This window comes from Staurois parvus, unplaced genomic scaffold, assembly GCF_062004578.1.
Source record: "Staurois parvus isolate SC_StPar_1 unplaced genomic scaffold, SC_StPar_1.0 ptg000636l, whole genome shotgun sequence".
Classification (NCBI taxonomy): domain Eukaryota; kingdom Metazoa; phylum Chordata; class Amphibia; order Anura; family Ranidae; genus Staurois; species Staurois parvus.
This window is the reverse complement of record NW_028318432.1, coordinates 187,286-212,786: the sequence shown is the minus strand read 5'-3', so window position 1 is coordinate 212,786 and position 25,501 is coordinate 187,286. Positions and strand designations below refer to the sequence as shown.

The 25,501-nt window shown below is 41.7% G+C and overlaps 1 protein-coding gene across 1 annotated transcript in view; it reads left to right on the top strand.

Annotated features, from left to right (window-relative positions):
- CUBN (cubilin) overlaps positions 1-25,501 on the top strand; it is a 346,655-nt gene that overhangs the window by 166,653 nt on the left and 154,501 nt on the right. The window contains exons 31-33 of the mRNA XM_089693694.1: positions 2,317-2,498; positions 15,110-15,266; positions 17,996-18,112. Of these exons, the coding sequence (XP_089549820.1) occupies positions 2,317-2,498; positions 15,110-15,266; positions 17,996-18,112 (456 nt within the window). The remainder of the gene's footprint in view (positions 1-2,316; positions 2,499-15,109; positions 15,267-17,995; positions 18,113-25,501) is intronic.

Here is a 25,501-nt window from a genome sequence, read left to right as displayed (position 1 = left end):
ATCTGCAGAGCTCCTCTATTCTGCAGATACACTTAGAGGAGCTCTGCAGATACACTTTTTGCCGGCTTGGAATTATTCTTATTTTCATCCTACTTCTTCTTCTTCTTCTTCTTCCTCATCCTCTTCTTCTTCTTCTGAGGATGAGGATGAGGATGAAGAAGAAGAAGAAGAAGTAGGATGAAAATAAGAATTCCAAACCGGCAAAAAGTGTATGTGCAGAGTTCCTCTATTTCTGACAGTTCTCTGACAGCTCCTTCACATGTACAGCGGTTGAAACATCTGTATCCTAAATGGAAACTAATAGATACAATGTTTCAACCGCTGTACATGTGAAGGAACTGTCAGAGAAATGTCAGAAATAGCGGAGCTCTCTGCAGGGACACTTTTGCCGGCTGATCGGGAAAAATTCGATTCGCGCACCCGAAGTAGGCAAATTTTCGGATTCGACGCGAATCGAATTTTTCCTGAAATTCGTATCGAATTCCGGTTCGCCTGGTTCGATTCGCTCATCTCTATTTATTATGTACAGAAGTAGAAATGCTGTTTTTAAAAAGCAGAGCCTCTGGCCATAATGTTTACTTGTCTATTCATAGCTGACCTGTTGACACATTTACACATAGTACTGAATGATTCATAGTTACATAGTTAGTCTGGCTGAAAAAAGACATAAGTCCATCCAGTTCAACCATTGAAAAAAAAGCAAAGCATGATCTAATTTGCTCCTGCAGGGAAAAAAATTCCTTCCTGAACCCCCGAGAGGCAGTCAGATATTTCCTGGATCAACTTTACCTATAAATGTTAGTATCCAGCTTTATTCTGTGTATCTAGGAAATAATCCAGGACTTTTTTAAAGCAATCCACTGAGCTGGCCAGAACTGACTCTTGAGGGAGTCTATTCCACATTTTCACAGCTCTTACTGTGAAGAAACCTTTCTGTGTTTGGAGATTAAATTTCTTTTCCTCCAGATGTAAAGAGTGTGAGAGCAGTAAAGTATTTACTTCCCTCTGCACCTTGCCTGCTTGTTCAGATGGGTTGTCAGGAGTTTCAATGAGACAGAGGGGTTTATTACTAAAGCTGGAGAGTGCAAAATTAGGTTCACATCTGCATAGAAACCAATCAGCTTTTAACCTCAGCTTGTTCAATTAACCTTTGCAATAAAACCTGGAAGCTGATTGGTTTCTATGCAGAAGTGAGCCTGATTTGCACTCTCCAGCTTAACATACACATAGCATAAAGTAGAACTTCACTCTCTCAATCAACTCTGACTATTTTGATTCCTTCTGCTGCCAGCATTTGTAAATAGATAGGAAAGTATATCCTATTTACTTGTTTTAAACTGTTTTGTCTTTACTTACTTCCTAGTTTCCATGCCTAGGAAAATTTATGTCATACATCCCTGGAGTCTTCAGGAGGGGAGGGTTCTCAGCTCAGCCTATGCCTGAGCTAAGGGCAGAAGGATTTCAGGAAGTAAATGCTACATGAATCATCTGCCCTTACTCAAGATGGCCACTGTCATAGGGTGTATTTCAAAGTGATTTCTCAGCAAAATAAAGCATGGAGACATGGATGGACGGGGAAGTTTACTTGAATATTAACAGTGAATTAAATAACCCATTTGGTTTGCTGTGCTCAGATACAGTGTAGTTTTGCTTCAAGTAAATAAACCCCAGTGAGTCTGAGGGCAAACAATTTCCATTCTCTCCTTAGAAAGAAATCATATAGGGAGAGATTTACTAAAGCTGGCTCACTCTGAATCTGGTGCAGCAGTGCATGGTAGCCAATCAGCTTCTAACCTCAGCTTGTTCAATTAAGCTTTAGCAATAAAACCTGTATATATATATATATAATTTCTTGTATGATTGCCTCATTGCCTTTCCTAACAGTCTGCAGAGGTCTTGAGGTACAATGTCAGGATTTGCCTGCAATAGGTATTTCATAGTCTTTAGACTGCATGGGTGGTTATTATGAAGGTAGACCCTCCCACTTAACAGTCATTTTGGGCAGGGGAAGGTAAAATGCTTCATCAATAGCTTCAGAACAGGGAAAGGTAAGAATCTGCAAGAATGTTTGCTAAAGTCAATGCAATTTACTGTATACCATTAACCTGGATGGCTTGTTTTTTGTTTGTTTTTCTTCTGAACTATACTGAAGTTTTCCTTAGAGTGGCTTTGGGTATTATATCCTCACATTAAATATAGGAGAACTAATAGAACATAAACAAAAACTGTGATGTGTGCAAAATGCATCTAAAATCAGCATGCTGTGCCTAATGAAGCTGATGGGTTTAACAGAGGAATTGCTTTAATTGTCTGCAGGCTGTGGTGGAGTAGTCCAAGCCCCAAGTGGGGAGATCCATTCTCCGAACTACCCGAGACCCTATGGTGACCACACAGAATGTTCCTGGCTGATAAGAGTTGACGCTGGACACCGAGTCTTACTCAACTTTACCGACTTTGAACTAGAAAGTGATGTCTCATGTAGCCTTGACAATGTCACTGTAAGTTTCACTTAATTTAGTCCTACATTTCCTTTTTATCTGTACTTTATATTTTTTCTGCCATTCTGAGATCATAAAATTTAGTATCTAATAATACTAAATTAAAAACGTGTTATGCCCTATAAAAATATATCAATAGGAATAACCCAACCTCTATCTACATATCATAGCCAAGAACAAAAACATTTATATTATGCACCTTACCAGTCTTTATAAGTGGTGGCTGCATCACTTTCATTTCACAGGCTAAGAACATTTCCAGCAAGTATTGACAATATCTGATGATCTTTCCAGAAATGTCCTTTTTTGTGAATTGCGCTGAAATCACAAACATTGTTATTTTCCTTCTAAGCTATAATTCTGCAAACTACACCACCCTCTCCCTGAGTAATGGAGATCAAGATAGGAAGACTATTTTGTGGAACAAATTTATGAGAGCAGCCTTGGGTGATAATCAGGGTTATTTTTCTAATTCATAATCAATTTGCTGCAGCGCACCACCTTTGTCTCTTATGAATGGAGCTCCAGCAGAGAGAAGCGGCATATTCCCGGAGATCAGAAATGTAGAAATGATCATTTATATTGAAAGAGGGTAATGGTATATTATCCTGCAAGAGTTGTGGCACTACTTATATTTGATGCATGTGAGCACGAGTAGTTTGATGTGGATTAACATGGAATGGTTATGAAGTTTCATTATCCACGAGAGGGTAATGGTATTTAACTACATTTGAATGGTGACACTGTTTTTTGGATTTTTGCACTAATCACAAGTTGAAGTGGTGGTTTCTCACGAGTGTGGGTTTAGGAGGAGTCACTTTAAGTGTCACGAGTGTTTTTGTTTTGTTTTAAAGATAATGCACTATATTTAGTTTATTTTTTTGAGGTATCTTGGATTGAAAAGCTAAGAACTGGATTGATTTTCAACACTTGGAAGAGTATTTTGTGTGGACTTTTGTTTGGACACTTATACATACATATACAATATTGTAATAATTATCATATGTATGAGGGGAGATGATGGGAGTGTGTTAGAGGGATTACAGAAAAGGTTGTATTTCATTTTATTTTGCACTTTCAGGGGTGAGAGTTCATATATTTTATTCAAATTTTGATCCATGCATTGCTGGCTTAAATCTTCCCAAAGTGAGGATAAATCCCATCTTTGACATCTAGCTTAATACACTTCCTGTTGGCAGGTAAAGCAATAAAAATACATGTATTGCAACCATATAGTAAAGTATATGTGAACCCTCATCTTATAAAACAACATATTCAGTTTAAAATAGAAATCAAAGGCAAAACAGTCGTGTATAGATATGAAAACATTATAAACACTTTTTTTCGACCTTTTTTATAAGTGATCACTTGCCCTCTGTTCTCAGCCATATAAAGAACTCTGAGAGCGGGGGAGGCTGAAAGGAGAAACAGCAGTACACTGATCTTCCCAGTGAATGGCTGGAATATGAAATGTTGGGTTTACATGTTCTTTAGCTGTTTGCCTGGAGCTCCACTTTAGGACTTTGACCATTTTGGCTGGTGCTCTATGAAAACAAGGAACATACAGTCCTAGCCAGTTAACCAGTTGAATAGTGAAGAGCAGTGGGCTGCATGGAGCAAAGGACTGACATTTTCTGACCTGTCTCGTCAAACACACAAACCTCTAAACAATATTGAGTGTTTCCCTCTGCTTGTGTTCAATTTAAGAGGCATGGATAATAAAGACATGCCAGACTAAAATTTCATTAATCACCAAATCTTTGATATGAGACACCATTAAAAGGTCTGGACAATGGCTCCTTTGAAGAGTCCCAGTCATTCAGCGGCTGGAATACACGCAAAGAGAATAGAGAATGTGCTGTGACTTGTCAGAATTCAATATAGTATTGTCTTACATAAGAAGAGGCATATTATTATGTGCGGGTCACAAAGAATGTGCTATGCTGTGTACAGTATGTCAAAAATGTTACCCATAGAGGTCACTTCTTCTGTTAGACGTGTATGTGTGTCCAGAGCATGGGCATTTCAACATAGGGCGTATGTCAGCCATAAATAACCAAAACAGTCCAGGTCTGCCCTAAGGATGTAAGAACACCAACGCAAAGGGGTTGATTTACTAAAGGCAAATAGCCTGTGTACATTTCAAAGTGCAATTGTACTCTGCAAGTGCCGTTGCTCCAGAGCTTAGTAATTGAATAAAAGCTCTGCTGACTTCCATTGTCCATTCATGTCCAAGAAAAAAATTATGTTTCTTTAATTTTTCGGCATGTGGGTATTTTTTGCAAAGTGAAGCTTTACCTCATTAACTATGCCCTGGAGCAACTGCACTTGCAGAGTGCAGCTGCACTTTGAAAAGTGCACAGTCTATTTGCCTTTAGTAAATCTGCCCCAAAATGTTTACAGGATCCTGTGACATCCTCTTATTATTGATAACTCTGTATAAAAGAATCCATTAGCCAATATAAAATGAAAGATTCATCTAATGTATAAATGTATCATGATGATACTGAAATCAGTGATTGATAGTCTCAGGCAGACAATCATACCTCACACCATTATGTTCTACCCACCATGCTTCACGGTTGGGATGAGTAGTTACGCAGAGGACAGCTGTGACGTTCTCAGATCACGATCACAGAAGCTTCTTATTCTTAGTGAAAAGCTACATTTACAAATTAGATCATCTAATATAGCCTTTTAGACAGTCTAATACCTATAAGATACCTGCAGACACTGACTGAGGCTTCTGAGGGAACTAAAGAATGTATAGGTTAGAACACAATGTTCAGTTGCTATTGTGTATTTTTTTATGTATGTATGTATTTTTTTATATAATAGCTCTTGCAGTGGGGAAATTGTAAGGGGGCTGAAAGGTGAACAATTGTGGGTTGAAAGATCTCTAGTAGACGTTTGTACAGGTCTCCAGTCTCAGACTATTTTAGGGTGTGACTCCTATTGCTGCCCCCTAAAAAGTGACCTGACGTGGATCACTTTTCAGAAGGTGTTTAATAGGTGGTAAGGAGGCAGTATGGTGCACAATTGTAGGAGTCATGATCTCTAGTAGACTTTATGTACAGACCTCCAGTCTTGGACTGTCTTAGAGCTCGTTCACACATGTGACTTTTACTGCCACCTCCCTGAAAGGCAGCCTGCAGTGGATTCCTTTTCAGAGGGCATTTAATTGGTAATGAGGAGGCAATATGTTTGTTTATTTATTTATTAGAGGTACTTATATAGCGCCATCAATTTTCGCAGTGCTTTACATATATATATATAGTACATTCACATCAGTCCCTAACCCTCAAGGGGTGTACAATCTAAGGTCCCTAACTCACATTCATACATACACATACTAGGGCCAATTTAGATAGGAGCCAAGTAACCTACCAGCATGTCTTGCCTCCCCACTGCTTGTTTTAACCCTCAAAATGCCATACACTGTGTCGCAGCTGTATTTACTGCAAGCAGTTCTAGGGAAGTTACGGTGCAGCCCAGTTCACTTCAATGGGTTGTGTTCTACAACTGCAACCCTCGCCAAATCCAACATGCCATTTCATTTTTGCCACAACCACAATGCTTTGCATGTGTTCAGCATTGTGCAGCTGCATTTCTGTGTGTAGGTGAGCAGTCAGGGGGTAGGAAAACCACAACTCAAGCACCTGCTTTTACCTTCCCTCATGTGAATGAGCCCATACAGCGTTTCCCCAATCTTCAAATACACCTGTAGCAAGTATGCAGTCCCTGGCTGTGACAGGAGTCACTTTGGGTGGGGGGCCCATGGAACACAGCTCACTTTAGAGAGGTAGGGAGACCCCTGTCTCAGCTCCCCATATCCCTATTATGTGTAAGTCACCCTGTGCCTGTTAGGGGTACAGGGTGATCTGTCCCAATGTTGGGGTGGGGTTGTTGATTGTTTAATGTCATGTGGTTGCATCCCATTGTTCTATTGTGTGTCTTGCTTGGGAGCAAACTATCATGGGATGTATGTGTTTATGTGTATTAGCTTAGTGGGGGGGTGTCTCCAGCAGCTCTCCCTCCTGATGGGACTGTCTGCTGATGTGAAGTTTGAAAACCTGTGTGTCTCTTGTTGCTAAGTGTAGATTGCCCTGCTCTGTGTCATTATGCAGGGAGGGCGGATTGCCTCCGAGTGTATAAAAAGCCAGTTTGAGTTTCAAATAAAGAGTTCCATGTTCAGACAGACTGGTGTCGACTAGTCTTGTTTGGTTGGCTGTGGTGTCTGCGGTCGATGTTTGGACGGGGAAGTGGTATTATAACAGAATTGCCCAAGCGCAGACTGGGTCGGTTCCATTACACTGACAATCTCTGCTGAAAATACCTTCCACTTTAAATTGTGAATGTAAATTTAACCCAAGAAGGTGTATTCATTTCAGCAGTATACTTATCTATGGGCACATTTGCATATGCATTTTTGACTTTTGTGTTGGCATTTGTCATGATGCATTGATGTGAAATGCAAAGTGCTTAGTAGTGCACATTGATCATCGTTTTGTTGCTTTTCCATTTATTTCAATGGAAAATACATCAGACAAGAATACATAGTCAAGATTGGACCTTTAGCGGTTTAGGCGCCTTTTATGCCAGGTCAGGGTCACTTTAATACTTGACAGATTTTAGATATATATATATTGCAGGTCAAGGACTAGCCAGACTATAGTTTTTCATTTGTGCCAGTACCTCTGTATTCTGTCTATTGAGCCCTGGTTCACATATATGCGGCGTGTGGGCCGTGTTTTGCGTGGGCACAAGAGTCCATTCATTGGAATGGACTACCATGCCTGGCACACGCAGGGAAGAAGTCCCTGCACTTCTTTGGAAAACGCAGCCCGCACAGGAACCTCGGTTCCCAGTATGGTTGCGTTTTCCAGTGCGGGCGACATGCCATTAGAACTAATGGCACCCGCCCGCAGGTCCGCATTTCTCTGTGCGAGTGGTGCGGCTGCACGGATCCACAGCAGCACCACCCGCACAGATGTGAACCTAGCCTTACTCCCAGCATTACAAGGCACCATTGTCAGATAACATCACAACCTAAAATTATGGAAACAATGTGTTCTAGTAGAATCTTACACTCACCGTCACAACAGCTTTCAGTTTCAGTGTCCATGGTAGGGAACTGCTAGTTGTCTGATCTGTAGTCTCTGTGTCCATCATATATTATCAATGTATTCCAGATGTTCCATGGATAGTATGGATGGTCAGGGAAATCTGGTGTGAGAGTTCCGCTTCCTTTATTGTGGGAGATTTCCAGCCTGTTGCTTATCTGTGTTTGTTTTAAGGGCGCAGAGATTTCCTGTGGGACCAAACCTCTCTATGATTAATAAATCATATGGCCACCATACACAAATAAACACATCAACATCTTGTACTTGTATGACTCACCATCATTTTATACTATTGTAGCATTTTTATTTCCTGTTTTTTTTTAATTGTGTGGAATACATCATAGGGTCTATTTGCATAGCCATTCATCCAGCGAATCTGTATGTACATTTGTTCTGGGAGAATTGGGCAAAACACAATTTCTTTTATCTTCTGAAATAATACCCCTGTAGTGAAATACCGTATTATGGCCACTAGAAGGAGCTGAGGAGCACAGGACAATACATGTCTTTGTAATGAGAGATACAATGTAATGATTCTGGAGAACGCTAGAGAGAATTAGCAAATAAATGTTGTACATCTTGTTAGGCGACCAAACATTATACAATCTGATTGTACCATCTTCTATGCAGTACTCAGACTTGCCTGATTGGATACCAATTGAAAGTATTGTTTAAAGTGTTACTAAACCCTGGACCCTGCATTCACTATATATGGTCTCCCCAGACCCTGCATTCACTATATATGGTCTCCCCAGAAACTGCATTCACTATATATGGTCTCCCCGGACCCTGCATTCACTATATATGGTCTCCCCAGAAACTGCATTCACTATATATGGTCTCCCCGGACCCTGCATTCACTATATATGGTCTCCCCGGACCCTGCATTCACTATATATGGTCTCCCCGGACCCTGCATTCACTATATATGGTCTCCCCGGACCCTGCATTCACTATATATGGTCTCCCCGGACCCTGCATTCACTATATATGGTCTCCCCGGACCCTGCATTCACTATATCTGGTCTCCCAGGACCCTGCATTCACTATATATGGTCTCCCAGGACCCTGCATTCACTATATCCGGTCTCCCCGGACCCTGCATTCACTATATCCGGTCTCCCCGGACCCTGCATTCACTATATCTGGTCTCCCCGGACCCTGCATTCACTATTTCTGGTCTCCCAGGACCCTGCATTCACTATATCTGGTCTCCCAGGACCCTGCATTCACTATATCCGGTCTCCCACAGTACACAGAACATGGAAATGCAATTGTTTTAGTAAATATAAACTGCTAAATACCTTTTCTCATCAGCAGTCTTGTGACTTCAGCTGAGCACATGTTAAAGCTTGTAGGAGGAGTTTTCTTTCTGCTCTAGGAGGATGTAAAACCCCTGACCTCTGTCTGGACAGTGCTGATTGGCCCTGTGCTGATCACACACACTCTCCCAAGAAAAAAAAAAACCTCTCTAGCAATATACACTAAACTGAGCATGTGCAGAAGGGCTACGGGTTCAGTCTGTCTTATCAGCGTGGACATTTGAACAAGAGGAGGGACAGAGAAGACAGGATCAAACAGCCTTTTTTACACAATGCCGATGGTTAACCCCTTAGGTTCCACAGTGAGTATAACAAGCATGCACTACTGCATATACAGACTGATTTTACTGTTGTGGGTTTAATAACACTTTAAGTTTGTTCTCATAATATATAGTTTTGGTAAATCTTAAGCCTCTTTCACATGGGAGTAAAAAACTGTGTTTTTTTACTGATTTGAAAAGAGATGAATTGTTGTCTATGGAACATTGCAAACAGCTGAGTAAAGATCAGTAATACAGCAATACGTTCCCAAGCCTTAAAACAAAAATAGAAAATGTTACATTTGAATGCAGTAAGTTACTCGCATACACATGTCTGCACATCTATATGGATGTTTACATGAGTGTAAATTATAATATACTGGCAAAGAAGAAGAATTTTACTCATCTATACACGTGTTTATGCAAGGTCTTTATGGAACATTTTACTCAGGTTCCTGATTATTAACATCAATAGATTATTACGTCTGTGTGCAACTGGCCTAAAAAAGATTGTACAGAGATTGTACAATTGGATATATGTGTAGTGTATGGCCAGCTTTACAAAGACCTATGTATTTCGTGTGCTCTCCAGCTCCATCTTGTGGCCATAATTTTATACCTGCCAACCGCAATGAATAATACATATATATAAAAATATATATATACTGCTCAAAAAAATTAAAGGAACACTTTTTAATCAGAGTATAGCATCAAGTCAATTAAACTCCTGGGATATTGATCTGGTCAGTTAAGCAGCAGAGGGGGTTGTTAATCAGTTTCAGCTGCTTTGGTGTTAATGAAATTAACAACAGGTGCACGACATGGGCAACAATGAGATGACCCCAAAAATGATTTTTACAGGTGGAGGCCACTGACTTTATTTTCCCTACTCATCTTTTCTGACTGTGTTTCACTAGTTTTGCATTTAGCTAGGGTCAGTGTCACTACTGGTAGCATGAGGCCATACCTGGGCCCTACAGAGGTTGTACAGGCAGTCCAACTTCTCCAGGATGTCATCAATACGTGCCATTGCCAAAAGGTTTGCTGTGTCTCCCAGCACAGTCTCAAGAGCATGGAGCAGATTCCAGGAGACAGGCAGTTGCTCCAGGAGAGCTGGACAGGCCTGTAGAAGGTCCTTAACCCATCAGCAGGACCGGTATCTGCTCCTTTGTGCATGGAGGAACAGGATGACCACTGCCAGAGCCCTACAAAATGACCTCTAGCAGACCACTGGTGTGAATGTCTCTGACCAAACAATCAGAAATAGACTTCATGAGGGTGGCCTGAGGGTCCAACGTCCTCTAGTGGGCCCTGTGCTCACTGCCTGGCACCATAGAGCTCGATTGGCATTTGCCATTGAACACCAGAATTGGCAGGTCCACCACTAGCGTCCTGTGCTTTTCACAGATGAGAGCAGGTTCACCCTGAGCACAGGTTACAGACGTGAAAGGGTCTGGAGAAGCCATGGAGAACGTTATGCTGCCTGTAACATCGTTCAGCATGACTGTTTTGGTGGTGGGTCAGTGATGGTCTGAGGAGACATATCCATGGAGGGACGCACAGACCTCTACAGGCTAAACAATGGCACCCTGACTGCCATTAGATATCGGGATGAAATCCTTGGACCCATTGTCAGACACTTTGTAGAGTATGCAGGCAGTTCCTGGAGGATGAAGGAATTGATACCATTGAATGGCCCCCATGCTCGCCTGACCTAAATCCAATAGAACACCTCTGGGATATCATGTTTCAGTCCATCCAATGCCACCAGGTTGCACCTCAGGCTGTCCAGGAGCTCAGTGACGCCCTGGTCCAGATCTGGGAGGAAATACTCCAGGACACCATCCGTCTCATTAGGAGCATGCCCCAACATTGTCAGACATGCATACAAGCACGTGGGGGCCATACATGTGCTATGTTTTAAATACACAGTAAAAAAGCCTACAAATGTTTTTTTTTAAGTGGGGAATATACTTATAAAGATATTTGCAGCACAGTCACTACACCTGTCATTAAGGGGGATGCACTACAAGGCACCTGAGACATGGCTTCATAAATTATTTTTAAAGTGGAGCTCCAGGTAGAAAAATATGTTTAAATATATTCCTTGATAGCAAACAAGTATATAAAATTGCTTTGTGTGCTATATTGAAAATCCCATTTGACATTTGCCTATACAATAATTGTGGGATGATAGCACTCTAAGAATGTTGTGTTTTTATCTATCTGTACCCACCCCACTTGTAATTTGGTGAATGATCCCTCTCAAAGGGTTGGTTATCTACTTGCCTAGGGGAACCATTTCTGGTCAATGGCATGCTGAAAAATCTGCTGCCCCTTGTCATGAAGATACCAGCTCATGTGTTTAGTGCCATGGACTGGAAGTGTTGGGGTGAGGAGGGGATCACTTTAAAAAACACACACATATATATATATATATATATATATAGTCACTGGAAATTTTGTTGATTAATACATTCACCAAGTGTAAACTTGCTACATTAAATATGGAATGTGACTGATGAATGTTAGCCATATGGATTGGGTGAATGTGCTTTAAAAATGCTAGAAAATGTGTGCTGTCCACGAATGGAGTACATTTAGATGTGGGTGCACAAGTGATAGATTTATTTCTTTATTTAACCACTAAAGCTGGCCATACATGGTTGGATTTTTTTGTTCAAACGTATGTGGTAAAAACATTTGTCAGAACTTTTTCTTGCCATCACTGGCTCAACTAGTTTCATTTGAAAGCCCTTAAAATTTCACCCAGACCCACTATTGGAATAGAATTTGAGTTGTATTGACAGATTTCTTTACAATATGTATATTTTTTCCTGAACAATCATCACATTCAAAGTTAGAACTTTGTTCGTTGTAGAAACATTTTTCATCTTAGTCCTTCACGTTTTCTCATCACTATGGTCGAAAATGATCGATTTGACCCCACTAACTATTAGAAAGTCAAGCGAATGTTCATAAATTAACAAAATTCTACAAATGTATGACCAGCTTATGATAGATACAGATATAGACTCTGCTGTTCTTATGTGCTTATCCCTAGGAAGTAAACCACCATTTGATCACAAGTTTTAGTGGAAGTGACAGCACAATTTATCACTGACTCAATGAATCAAGCTAGTAAACCATGGGAATTATAGGTCTGATGTGTTCTCATGAATCTTGTTGCTTAGAGATACGAACAATATATGAGGTTATTTGGATAATTTAGAGATACCCCCAACATTACATCATCCTCGGACTATTGTGTATACCTATGTAAGGAGAAAGTGTCTGTGATTTCTCTAGCAACTAATTAGATCCCAGTTGTTAATTTCCCCAAGTTAGGCTTCATAGATATAGCAACTGGTTTTCCTTAGATTGATTTTTCACTGAGGGTCTGACCACATGGGGTCATTAGAGGTATTTTTTATTGGTGTAGAAAGAAATGCCGCAACCTTTGCAACTATGAGTGAGCAATTGATCCAAGAGGTTCCATCTTCCTCTTCTACTTCCCAGGAGCACACATCACACAAGCAGTTATAGAGAGCATAAAGGTGAACCATCAGTGTCCTCAGTGCTAACAGCTTTCCACCACATTTATTTATTTATTATTTATTTCAGGTACTTATATAGCACCGTCAATTTACGCACCACTTTACATATATATATTATACATTCACATCAGTCCCTAACCCTCAAGGAGTGTACAATCTAAAGTCCCTAACTCACATTCATATATACACATACTAGGGACAATTTAGACAGGATCCAATTAACCTACCAGCATGACTTTGGAGTGTGGGAGGAAACCGGAGTACCCGGAGGAAACTCATGCAGGTACAGGGAGAACCTGCAAACTCCAGGCAGGTGGTGCCATGGTTGGGATTTGAACCAACGACCCTAGTACTGCCAGGCGGAAGTGCTAACCATTTAGCCACTGTGCTGCATTTCTGCTATAGTGAATGTGACCATCACCTCTCTGCTCTCCCTGCTCCACAAAATTTACTGAGCCCTGCTTCACACTGATGCGGTGCGGAATTCTCAGCGGTTTCGGTGCAAATTCCGCACCGCATCAGAATCGCACCCCGTTCATGCGAACCTATGCGGGTATGTATGTTAAGTCACATTCACTATAGCAGAAATGTGGTGGGAAGCTCTTAGCACTGAAGACATTGATAGTTCTCTTTATGCTCTCTATAACTGCTTGTGTGATGTGTGCTTCTGGGAAGTAGAAGAGGGAGACGGAACCTCTTGGATCAACTGCTCACTTATAGTTGCAAAGGTTGCGGCATTTCATTCTACACCAATAACAACACCCCGAAAGCGGTCCGCAAAATGCGGTGCGATGTGCAGAATCGGATCGCATAGGTGTGAATACCCATGCAATCAGATTCTAGTGCGGACCAAAAAAAGGTCCTGCACGTTTGTGGTGCGGAATGCGGTGCGATTAGAGCCATACAAAATGTATGGCTCCAATCGCACCGCACACAAATCGCATGTGATTTGCACAGGGATGCAGTGCGGTTCCTCTGTGAATCACATGCGATTTACTGCACTGCATATATGTGAACCCGAGCTAAAACTGGTTCACTGAGAATCTGGCGCAGCTGTCCATGGTAGCCAATCAGCATCTAACTTTAGCTTGTTTAGTTAAACTTTGCTTATAAAATCTGGAAGCTGCTTGGTTTCTATGCAGAGTTGCACCAGATATTGTGCTCTCCGATTTTAGTAAATTACCCCCTAAATGTCCTTCCTGGAGGGTAGTAGAAAGGGAGAATAAGCAACAAGTGGGGAAACAAGTTTGGATGGGGACTTAGCTGGGGAAGGTTTATGCAGGATTAGGATTTTTTTATTTCACTAGGTACATGATTCTGCCAAGTCAGTCACTTCAAACGTAATAAAGAGTGACAGGCAACTAGCATATTCAAAATGAGGTCAGTAAAGGTGGAATTTACCCTTATGTTGGTCAGATTGCAATTGACTTTTTTTGTGTCACTGGGCACAGGAAATATGTGAAAATCTCCCTAATGGACACTCACATACCATCAAAACCTGACTGAGGTTTTAACATGTTACTAAACCCAGGATAATAAAAAATATGGTAGTGTGACAAGAGCAGCACCACCCAGAAAGGAAAGTGGTTACTTAACCACTTTCCTTTCTGGGTGGTGCTGCTCTTGTCGCACTACCATATTTTTTATTACGCAATCCTCGGTTTATTAATCCACACTTCTATAATAAGTGAGACGGAGATAGTATTATGACACAAATATTTGTGTTATTATTGGTGGCTTTTCTCTGTTGTTGTTTTTGTGATACTAAACCCAGGACCCTGCATTCACTATATCTGGTCTCCCTCAGTACACACAACATGGAACTGCAATTATTTTAGTAAATATAAACTGCTAAATACCTTTCTCATCAGCAGTTAGAGCAGTCTTGTGACTTCTATCAGTGACCAGCAGAGCACAAGTTAACGCTTGTAGGAGGAGTTTTCTTTCTGCTCTAGGAGGATGCAAAACCCCTGACCTCTGTCTGGACAGTGCTGATTGGCCCTGTGCTGACACATGCCCTCTCCGAAGAAAAAAAAAAGTCTTTAGCAATACACACTAAAGTGAGCATGTGCAGAATGGCTACAGGTTCAGTCTGTCTTATCAGGAAATAAGCTGTGGACATTTGAAGAAGAGGAGGAGCAGAGAATACAGGGTCAAATGGCCTTTTTACACAATGCAGGGGATTAACCCCTTAGGTTCCACAGTGAGTATAACAAGCATGTTTTACTGCATATACAGACTGATTTTACTGTTGTGGGTTTAGTAACACGTTAACCCTTATCACTCTAATCTCTAAAACTCTAAAAATGTAAGTTAGTGTTACACTAACTAATTTACTTTGTCTGGTAGGTATATGATGGTGAATCCAGTGATGCGGCTGTTCTTGTAGTTTTGTGTGGATTTCAAATTCCCAGTCCAGTTACCTCTTCTTGGAACACCATGTTTGTCCTCCTGAGGTCTGACCACAGCAACCACCACAGAGGATTCAGTGCGCGATTTAGTGAAGGTGAGTTTTTTTCTCTTTTGTACTCGGTGTCTTAATGTTTTTTACTACTGACAATGATTAAGCCCCATTTAAAGTGTACCTGTCATGTATTTTGTGGGGTTTAGAACTGAGGTCCTCGTTAGTAAATGTTTCACTGCAATGTACGATTATGGCCACAGACACTTTACTTAAAAAAGAAATAAGACTGATGCACTGAAAAGGTGTACGGCAACCTTTCTCAATGTCCTCAATCTTTTTAACATGTGGGGAACCCTTGAAATGAATTTCCAGGCTCAGGGAGCCGCTGCTAATATTTACTATATCTACAGCTCACAGTACATAAGTGTAATGGTCAGTGGGAAGAATGTTCCTTACATTTGTGATCATTGGGAAGATTCCCCCCTAAAGATAGCTGAAAAGATCATTGGTTTTTCACCCAAAAGGCAGAAGTTACTAGACATTTGAACATCACAAATTTTAATTTTGTTTTGTTTCGGATGCATTCGTTCATTGAAGAATTTTGATTTGTCAGATTCGTTATGTTGAACCAATTTGCTTTTGACATTCGTTTCCTATATTCCTTGGTCCGGGTGGATTCGAAAAGTTTTGCAGTTTTTTTCAGAAGATTGCTATATATTATATTTTTTTTATGAATTTTGAAAATCGAATTCATTTCCCCGTGGGCCCAAGCTGCTACAGCATCATGCTACGTCATCCGAATGAACGAATAGATACATAAATTTTGTTTTAGTTATTTTACGATTTGATCAAATTCGTTACTGTTGTGATTTGGATATTCGTTTGCATCGGAATGTCCAAATCAGTACTGGGACAAGATCATCCAGCACCCAGGGAAAAGAAGCCAAACTGCACCCCCCATCTTCATTATGTGCAAGCTTATAAGATACTACCTCCAGCAGTCATCCACTTGTCAAAATGCCTTGTATCAGAATGAGCTCACTGGTGCCCCCATCCATACAGTAAATTGCTGCGCCCAAGGCAGCTGCCTCTCCTGCCCACCCCTTGTCCCAGCCCTGGTCCAAATAACACATTTTAATGCGAAAATTAATTGGTAACCAACTGAATCGCACATGTCTAGAAGTTACTCATTGCACAAGGAATTCCTAGCAGCCTCTGGAGGAACCCTAGGATTCACCTGAACCTTGGTTGAGAACGAATGGTGTAGAGCAGGGGTGTCAAACTCAATTTCATCGTGGGCCTCAAAGAATCAACTGTAGACAAGACTAAATGTCCATAGCACCCCACCCCTCATGACATCGTCAAGAGATCCTCCACCATCAGAAGTCAAATATTCCCCTCCTCCTATACATGTGCACGCCCGTTACTTTGTGCTGCTGCTGGGAAGAAGCTGGGAAGCAAAAAGCGCAGAGTCTGGAGGAGGACCAAAGGAAGGCTGGAGACAGCTGCCAGAGTCTGCTCAATGCTGAGACCAGGGGAGGAGGAGTTGCGGGAATGCTGCAGCTATCCAGAGAGGTGCAGGATCTGTAGGAGGAGTTCTGTTCCCCTGTCCTGTTGACTGATGAGACAAGGTGGGATGGAGACGAGGGGGGTGCTGCGCTGCAGGAGAGGTGCAAGGGCCACATGAAATGGCCTAGTGGGCCGGATTCGACCTGCAGGCCTTGTGTTTGACACATGGTGTAGAGAATGCTTGATTAATAAAGTGACCATACTGAAGCTGTGTCTTGCTTGCACATGATAGGATGATGGAAGCAGGGGCGGACTGACCATTTGGAAATACGGGCACTGCCCGAGGGCCCAGGGTCAGTAGGGAGCCCCATGAGATGCCCCTGGTACCTTTTTCATAGGCTTTTTTGAGTTTGGGCAAGGATACAGGGGCCCCATGATCCCCTATTGCCCGGGGGCCCCATGAGTTGTCAGTCCGCCCCTGGATGGAAGTGAACATTGCTTCACCTGAATAATCTATTGGAAAACTCAAACTGCAAAGTGAAAATTCTCTACTCATTTAGCAAATTTGCCCTATTTCTATACCTTTTGCTTTCTACACAGTGAATTTCGTTGATATGTTTGCAAATAGCATTTTGTGTCAGTGGTAGTTGACAATTATTTAGAAGCCAGTAAGTCCAGTCAAGAAGCCAGCAAATACTTTTAAGTGTACACGTTGGTCAGACTTTAAAATTTATAGCAAGCAAATGCAGAAAAAAGAGACACAGCCTAATGACTCAGGGCCAAATCCTCTACTTGCCAGCAACTTGGTCTTTTGGGAACACCTGTTTCTAAACCTGGAGGTCATGGATTCTCAGCTCTGCCCGATAAAGCCTCCTGCAATTACACACATCTGATGATCCAGAGAGAAATGATTACTGTCCTTGCTCCTTTTGTAATCTATTACAGAAAGATCTTGGGAAGGTTGAAGAACACACAACTGGCAAGAGACTGCAGTACCACAGAGAAGCATTCTGAAAACCATATTTTCCCTTTTTACAGGAAAATTAAATAAAAGTGAAAGTAAACTGAGTGGACTTGTTGGTTTCATTAAATGTTTATCAACTTTATCAAAGTCCAGCTTGGTAGATACTGCTATTCCAATACTGGTTTCCTTCCACTGATGTATGCTTGTAGGCAGAAGACAGGTGCTCTTGAAATGTTAAGGAAGCTCTGTCAGATAGGTGATGTAATAATACTGGGGCTATAATGTAACATGTATGCCATAAAAGGTGAACATTCCAGTGATTCTCTGACCTTGATTTATTTCCTGATTTTTTTTATAGCATTTGGAAGTTCTATTGTGACCGATTCCATTGGCGGAGTAATTTCCTCACCATTATATCCCGCCAAATACCCAAACAATCAAAACTGTTCGTGGACAATACAAGCCTCGGAACCTTGTAAGTTGTTTGGACAGCATCACGCGTGTGCCTAAATCATGTTTGCTCTGTAAGCTTCTCTTTTCTTTTTAAAGCAAGCCTGTCACACGTGAAGGAAGATCAGTATTGTAATGTAGACTTACACATTGCAGACATGTATTTTACTTTTTTTTTTCATTCCAGCTACCATCAGCCGGTAAGAAAAATAGCATTTTTGTGCTTCTATTTAAATCTCTGACAGCTCTGCAGAAAGTGGGTCCTTGGTTCAAATCCCAACCAGGACACTACCTGCATAGAATGTGCATGCTCTCCCTATGCTGCGTGGGTTTCCTCTGGGTACTCCAGTTTCTTCTCACACTCCAATGACATGCTGGAAGCCTATTTGGCACTTGTCTAAATTGGCTCTAGGATGTGTGTAGCGCTACTCTCATGAGGGCCGCTGGGCCGCTGTGTTGTGGGTACACCTAAGCTCTCTGCACAGCCAGAAAAAAGAGCAAACAGGAGGCGCAAACCCCTAGTGCATTATCCAAGGTTTATTGATAGATTAAAGGAATGAAAACATACTCAAAAGCTAGTGGTTACTAGCTCTGAGGAAAGGGACTCATCCCCGAAACGCGTCAGTAAGCTGACCACTCTGACGATTGGACACCCCGCCATGGTTACGGCCATCTCTACCTTTCTACTAAGCTTTACATTTATGCCATGTTTGTGAGTATGTTTTCATCCTTTTAACCTATTAATAAACCTTGGATAATGCACTAGGGGTTTGCACCTCCTGTTTGCTCTTTTTCCAGTTGTTGATTTCTGAGAAGGGCTGCATCTCCAAAAGGCTATCCATAGGCGATTTCTGGTCCTGGTTTCCCTGGCTTCCCTTTGGCTTTTGATCCCTGGAGTGCTGGAGAGTTAATTCTGTTCTCTGCACAGCCAGGCAACAGTGACCAGTCCATGGGCTTGGTTTTGTTATTTTATTAGGGGACATAACTTTGATAGAGAAATAGGATTTATGGGATGCCCAGCTGGCATGAATCGATGAAGGGGGGACAACTTCCTTCCTATGTACAAAGACAGAACCTGGACTGTTCTTTTCTTGAAAGCCGTCAGTTGTTGCAGATCAGTAGCAACAGTCCTTAATAGGTGAGGAACTAGCAGCCTCTCAAAAATCAGCTTAGCTTCATGAAACTTCGTGCAGAGATATCTCCTATTCCCTGTAGAGCTGCTTCTAGCTCCACAGCCTGCAAACACTACCAGTCCTCCTGGCTGCTCAGAAGATCTTCCAAGACAAGGATAAAGGTACATGTGGCAGTCTTTCCCCATGTAGATCCCAGAGAGTGCTACTGTACTCATTCTGTCCTCTTTGCTCCCTGCTTCTCCAGGTCTCAATCCCATTCAGGCTACACTGCTGAATGTATCCTCCTGAGCCAGCCCGAGCCCAGCCTGGAGGCCAGCCCCCTCAGACTTAGGGGACCCCTCCCAGGCACCAACAGTCTCCTCAGCACTCTGTCTTCCACCCGACTCCTCTGTCAGCCTGAAACCTTCCGTATTTATGGGCCAGTCCACCACTCTACCAGGGCCTCCAAACTTGGAATTGACTCCCATAAACATGCAGATTAGGTCTCCACCCCTTCCTGCTTACTGACTTCTGGAAGGTTCTATGGTCTTCCAGAGTCAGGAGGAGGCAATAGAGCCACAACCTGTTAAGTCATCCAGCTGACCTGAAATAAACCGACTTCAATCACAGACTCACATAGTTACCATGAGTCATACACAATGATTTTATCTACAATACACAACACTATTCTAGAAGCACACTAGAGGGTTCTATATGTGTATTTAGGCATGTGAGCTAGGGACCTTAGATTGTAGGCTCCTTGAGGGCAGGGACTGATTTAGCGCGTTCAGAAATTCAACATAGCATTGTTTAGTGCAAAGTGGATATGTTCATTAGTAATCTTTACCCATCCCCTAAGTAATACCATCCTGTACCCTTTTGGTAAGTGAACCAGTACAAGAGTCCTCAGACCAGCCTTTCTTAACCTTTCTACCCCAGAGCAACCCATAGAATTATTTCAGGTCTTGGGGAACCCCTTCTAAAACCAGTTCATTGGGGATCAGTGGGATAATTACCCCTTTCCTTGATTGTCTGTAGGAAGAGTGCCTCTCTTACAGTGGTGATCAGAATTCCACCCTTACAGGGAGCTAAAAAGATCATTGGTGTCATGCACCTAGCTCTGCCAAGTGGCATCAGCCCCAGCACTACACAGGCATCATCAAACGACAGGTCAAGTAGCCATTGCTCAAGGAACCCCTAGCAATTTCTAGAGCAACCCAAGGGTTTTCACGGAACCCTGGTTGAGAATAGCTGCTCTGAACCATTTACCAGCTCAATACAGCTTCTCACACACTCTTGGACCTCTATTCAGAGAATGACTTACGGTAATCGTTAAAGTGTTACTAAACCCACAATAGAAAAATAACTCAGTATATGTAGTAAAGCATGCCTGTTATACTCACTGTGGAACCTAAGGGGTTAATCCTCCGCATTGTGTAAAAAGGCTATTTGACCCTGTCTTCTCTGATCCTCCCCATCTTCCATGGTCCCCATTCCATCTGCCGATGAATAGAACAGAGTCTTGGGGGCAAGTTGCACATGTTTTTTTTTGTTCTTTGGGAGACTGCATATGTGATCAGCACAGGGCCAATCAGCACTGTCTACAAAGAGGGTCAGGAGTTATGCAGCCTCATAGGACATTCAGAGCAGAATGAAAACTCCTCCTACAAACTTTAACCAGTGAAAGTCACAAGACTGCTATATAAGGCTGATGAGAAAATTAATATAGCAGTTTATATTTACTAAAATAATTGCATTTCCATGTTGTGTACTGTGGGAGATCAGATATAGTGAATGCAGGGTTCTGGGTTTAGTAACATTTTAAAGATTGCCCATGCAAATGAATGACAGTGAAGGGAATATGAGAGATCATACATTCCTTTTTCATTAAAGTGATATTAAAGCAGAACTCCAGGCAAAAACATTTTTCCAGGTCCTTGCTGCTGATCTCCTACCCTCACTGAATATGTCCTCCATCTTCTGGTTCACTCAGTAGTTATGAAATTGGACTGAAATAAGATGATGGTTTTCAAATCAACTTTGTAAGACCAGCTGCTGCTATTCCTCCTATTCCCCCAGCACTGGTCTTGGCACATCCCCTCTGTAGTTCTTCCTCCAGGAAGCTGTGATGTATTTCCTCCCTGCTCACTGTAGTGGGAGGAGTCCGACTCCTAGTCTGTACCTCCCACCCAGGCAGTGTTCTAAGAATGACAGCTCAGGACACTCTTGGTCTGTCCCTCCTCTGATAGTAACAGTGAATATACTATACATACTAGGGATGTACCGATATATCGGCGGCCAAAAATAGTGTTATCGGCATTTTGCCGATAATGGCCACTGAAACCGCGATCTTACCCACAATTTTGCGGCATTTTTATCCCTGATTTTGCCACAATTTTACAGGTGATTTTGCAGTGACTTTTCCATAATTTTACTTGGGATTTTGCCCGGGATTTTGCAGCAATTTTACCCATGATTTTACCTGTGATTTTGCCATGTTTTTACCTGGGAAAACTTAGTTTTACCCGGAATTTTGCTGCAATTTTACCTGCGATTATGCCATGATTTTGCCATGATTTAAGATTTAGGCTCGCATGCAAAAACCCAAAATGCACTGCAAAAATCATGACAAAACAGACAAAACACAAAATGCATTGGTGTGAACCAGGCTTGAAATGCATTGTAAACACAGCAAAAATACTTTTTTTTAAATCTGCCCAGCAACAAGTTGGCCAAAAAAAAATTCCAAAAATGTAAAACCCATCAAAAAACATGTCAAAAATGCAAAACGCACTGCAAAATGGACAAAATACAAACTGCATAGGTGTGAACCAGGCCTGAAATGCATTATCCACTTCCTGACCGCCCTATAGCAGAGCTACTACTACAGGGCGGCAAGGATGTGCAAAATCACATATATATATATATGTATGTGTGATTTTGCATGTCTGGGTAGGGGGCGCGCATGTGCCGCCCTACCTTCGCCCACCATTGCCAGCTACAGATGTTGATCACGGGTTCCCATACAGAGTTCCCCCGCCAGCACCCGCCGATCGCTGAGGAACAGTGACAGGGGAGAGACCTGTGTGTAAACAGCATGTCATTAGTACAGTGTCAGTGTTTTTTATTAGCACTGATCACTGTATTGGTGTCACTGGGGATGTCAGTGGCAGTTAGTCAGTTCCCCCCCAGTGCCCGAATGCCCGCCGCAGTCCCGCTATAAGTCGGCAATCGCAGCCATTACTAGTATAAAAAAAAAAATTAAAATTCCAGTATATATACTACCATTTGTACACGCTATAACTTTCACATAAACCAATTAATTTACACGTATTGGGATTTTTTTTTTAGCAAAGACATGTAGCAGAATACATTTTGGCCACCATTTATGACGAAATTTGATATTTACATTTTTTTTTACTGGACATGTTTTATAGCAAAAAGTAAAAAATATTGGAGTTTTCTCAAAATTGTCAGTCTTTTTTTTGTTTATGGTGCAAAAAATAAAAACCGCAGAGGTGATAAAATACCAATGTAAGAAAGCTCTATTTGGGAAAAAATGGACATAAATTTAATTTGGGTGCAGCGTTGCATGACTGCCCAATTGTCAGTTAAAGTAATGAGTGCCGTATTGCAAAAAATGGCCTGGTCAGGAAGGGGGGTAAATCCTCTGGAAGGCAAGTGGTAAAAAATGCAGCAGCACAAGTGCAGCAGTTTTGATGTGTTTTTTTTTTAGTATTACGACCTGTGAAAAACACACCCTGAATGGGTGTAAATTGTGGGTAAAATCATGGCAAAATCATGGGTAAAATTGTGGCGAAATTGTGGGTAAGATCGTGGCAAATTTGTGGGTAAAATTCTGGCAAAATTGCAGGTAAAATCATAGCAAATTTGCAGAAAAAATTGCAGCAAAATTCCAGGTAAAATCACAGCAAAATTCTGTGTAAAATCACAGCAAAATCACGGGTAAAACTGCTGCAAAACCGTGGGTAAAATCACATGTAAAATTGTGGTAAAATCATGAGTAAAAACATGGCAAAAGCACAGGTAAGATCATGGATTGTGGCGAATCCACCCGCGATTTGAAATGCCCTCTAGTGTATGGAGCCCTGTGTCCCAGTGCTTTGTTTCTGTTGTGTTGTGGCCGGGGATGTGATCACATGGAAGCATACAAGCAGTGGCGGCTGTTAGAAAAATAGGAAGAAGAATTCTAAAATTTAAATTGTTACTAAACCCACAACAGTGAAATCAGTCTGTATATGCAGTAAAGCATGATTGCTATAGTCACTGTGGAACCTAAGGGGTTAATCCTCTGCATTGTAAAAAGGCTGTTTGATCCTGTCTTCTCTGCCCCTCCTCTTCTTCAAATGTTCACCTGATAAGACAGACTGAACTTGTAGCCCTTCTGCATATGCTCAGTTTGGTGTGTATTGCTAGAGAGGTTTTTTTTTTTCTTGGGGTAGTGCATGTGATCAGCACAGGGCCAATCAGCACTGTCCAGACAGAGGATCAGGGGTCTCACATCCTCCTACAGCAGAAAGAAAACTCCTCCTATGAGCTTTAACCAGTGCTCTGCTGAAATCACAAGACTGCTGTAACTGCTGATAAGAAAAGGTATTTAGCAGTTTATATTTACTAAAATAATTGCATTTCCATGTTGTGTGTACTGAGGGAGACCAGATATAGTGAATGCAGGGTCCTGGGGAGACCAGATATAGTGAATGCAGGGTCCTGGGTTTAGGAACACTTTAATTCCAGCAGAAAACAGTGGCTAAACAATCCAATGATCATGTGGCCGTATTTATTCTGGCATTAAAAATAGAATGTCAGGGCAATGAGTTTCTATTCTGTTGTGACCAGAGGGTGAGTGATCACATGTGAGGATAGTAGTGGCAGCTGGGGAATGTGTGGGCATGTTTTCTGTTGAAGTGAGTGAGTACACATTCAACATGTACAGGCCTAGTGTACCCACCCCACTCCCTGCAATTCCTAAAGGTTGATGGGAAGTGTAGTTTCCTGAGAGGAGAGGATATGATGTAATCCCGGCTGTTACACTTCCTCCTTGGAAGAGCAGATGCTGTTATTTTTTGAATAACAGAGATGACTTCCTGAAAATTCAATTAGACTTTTCAATGGTAAGGAATTTCACTCTCCTCATTGGCTCACTGGCGGTGATTGAGAAGGGAGAGTCCCTGGAGAGCTGAGGCTCCCCTGCACATCGCAGGATCACCATGGGGCTTAGGTAAGTATTAAGGGGGGTACTGAGCGTTTACAGCCACCTTAGTGTTGAGACAATTCATTAGTAGGAATATTATTATTATACAGGATTTATATAGCACCAACAGTTTGCGCAGCGCTTTACAATATAAGGGGGACAGTACAGTTACAATACATTTCAGTACAGAAGGAATAGGAGTGCCCTGTTCGTGGAGCTTACAATCTAAAGGAAGGCTAACGTGTTTCGGAAGACGTACTCCCTTCTTCTGAGCTAAAATGTAGGCCTCTAGCTCTGAAGAAGAGAGCACCTCTCCCATAATGCGTTAGCCTACTTCACCAAGAGTCTACCGTCACTTTGGACTGTTATTACGGACTTTTCTTCTCTGTTTTATCCCCTTTTGGTTTGTGAGTATGTATGTATATGCTTTTAAATAAATTCGTGTTTCGCCACGGTAATGCACGAAGAGAGTGCGCCCCTTTTAGCTTTTGTTTACTAGTACCAAGATTTCCCAATCTTCTAAGGGCTGCACCTCAATGCATGGCATTTACAGTTATCCTAGTCTGCATGAAAATTTGAGTGCTGGTTTAGTTTGTTTATCTGTATTGCCCTATGAGATTGCATAACCCCTGACCCTCTGTCTGGACAGTGCTTATTGGCCCTATACTAATCACATGCACCCTCTCAAGAAAAAAAAAACAAACTCTCTAGCAGTACACACCAAACTGAGCATGTGCAGAGTGTCCCCAAGGCTTTGTTCTACCAGGAGATTAGAGAGGGACATTGGAAGAAGGGGAGCATCAGAGAAGACAGGATCAAACATCCTTTTTTACACAATGTAGAGGATTAACCCCTTAAATTCCACAGTGAGTATAAAAAGCATGCTTTACTGCATATACAGACTGATTTTACTATTGTGGGTTTAGTAACCCTTTAAAAATATGTTTTCTTTTTTCAAACAATTGTCCAGTTTATCATCCAGTATTCTACCCATTTATGCCTACTATTCTCCAAGAGGGGACTTGTCATGTAAAGACATGCTGTGTACATTAATTATTGTATTAGCTTCAATTCAAACCCTTTGTAT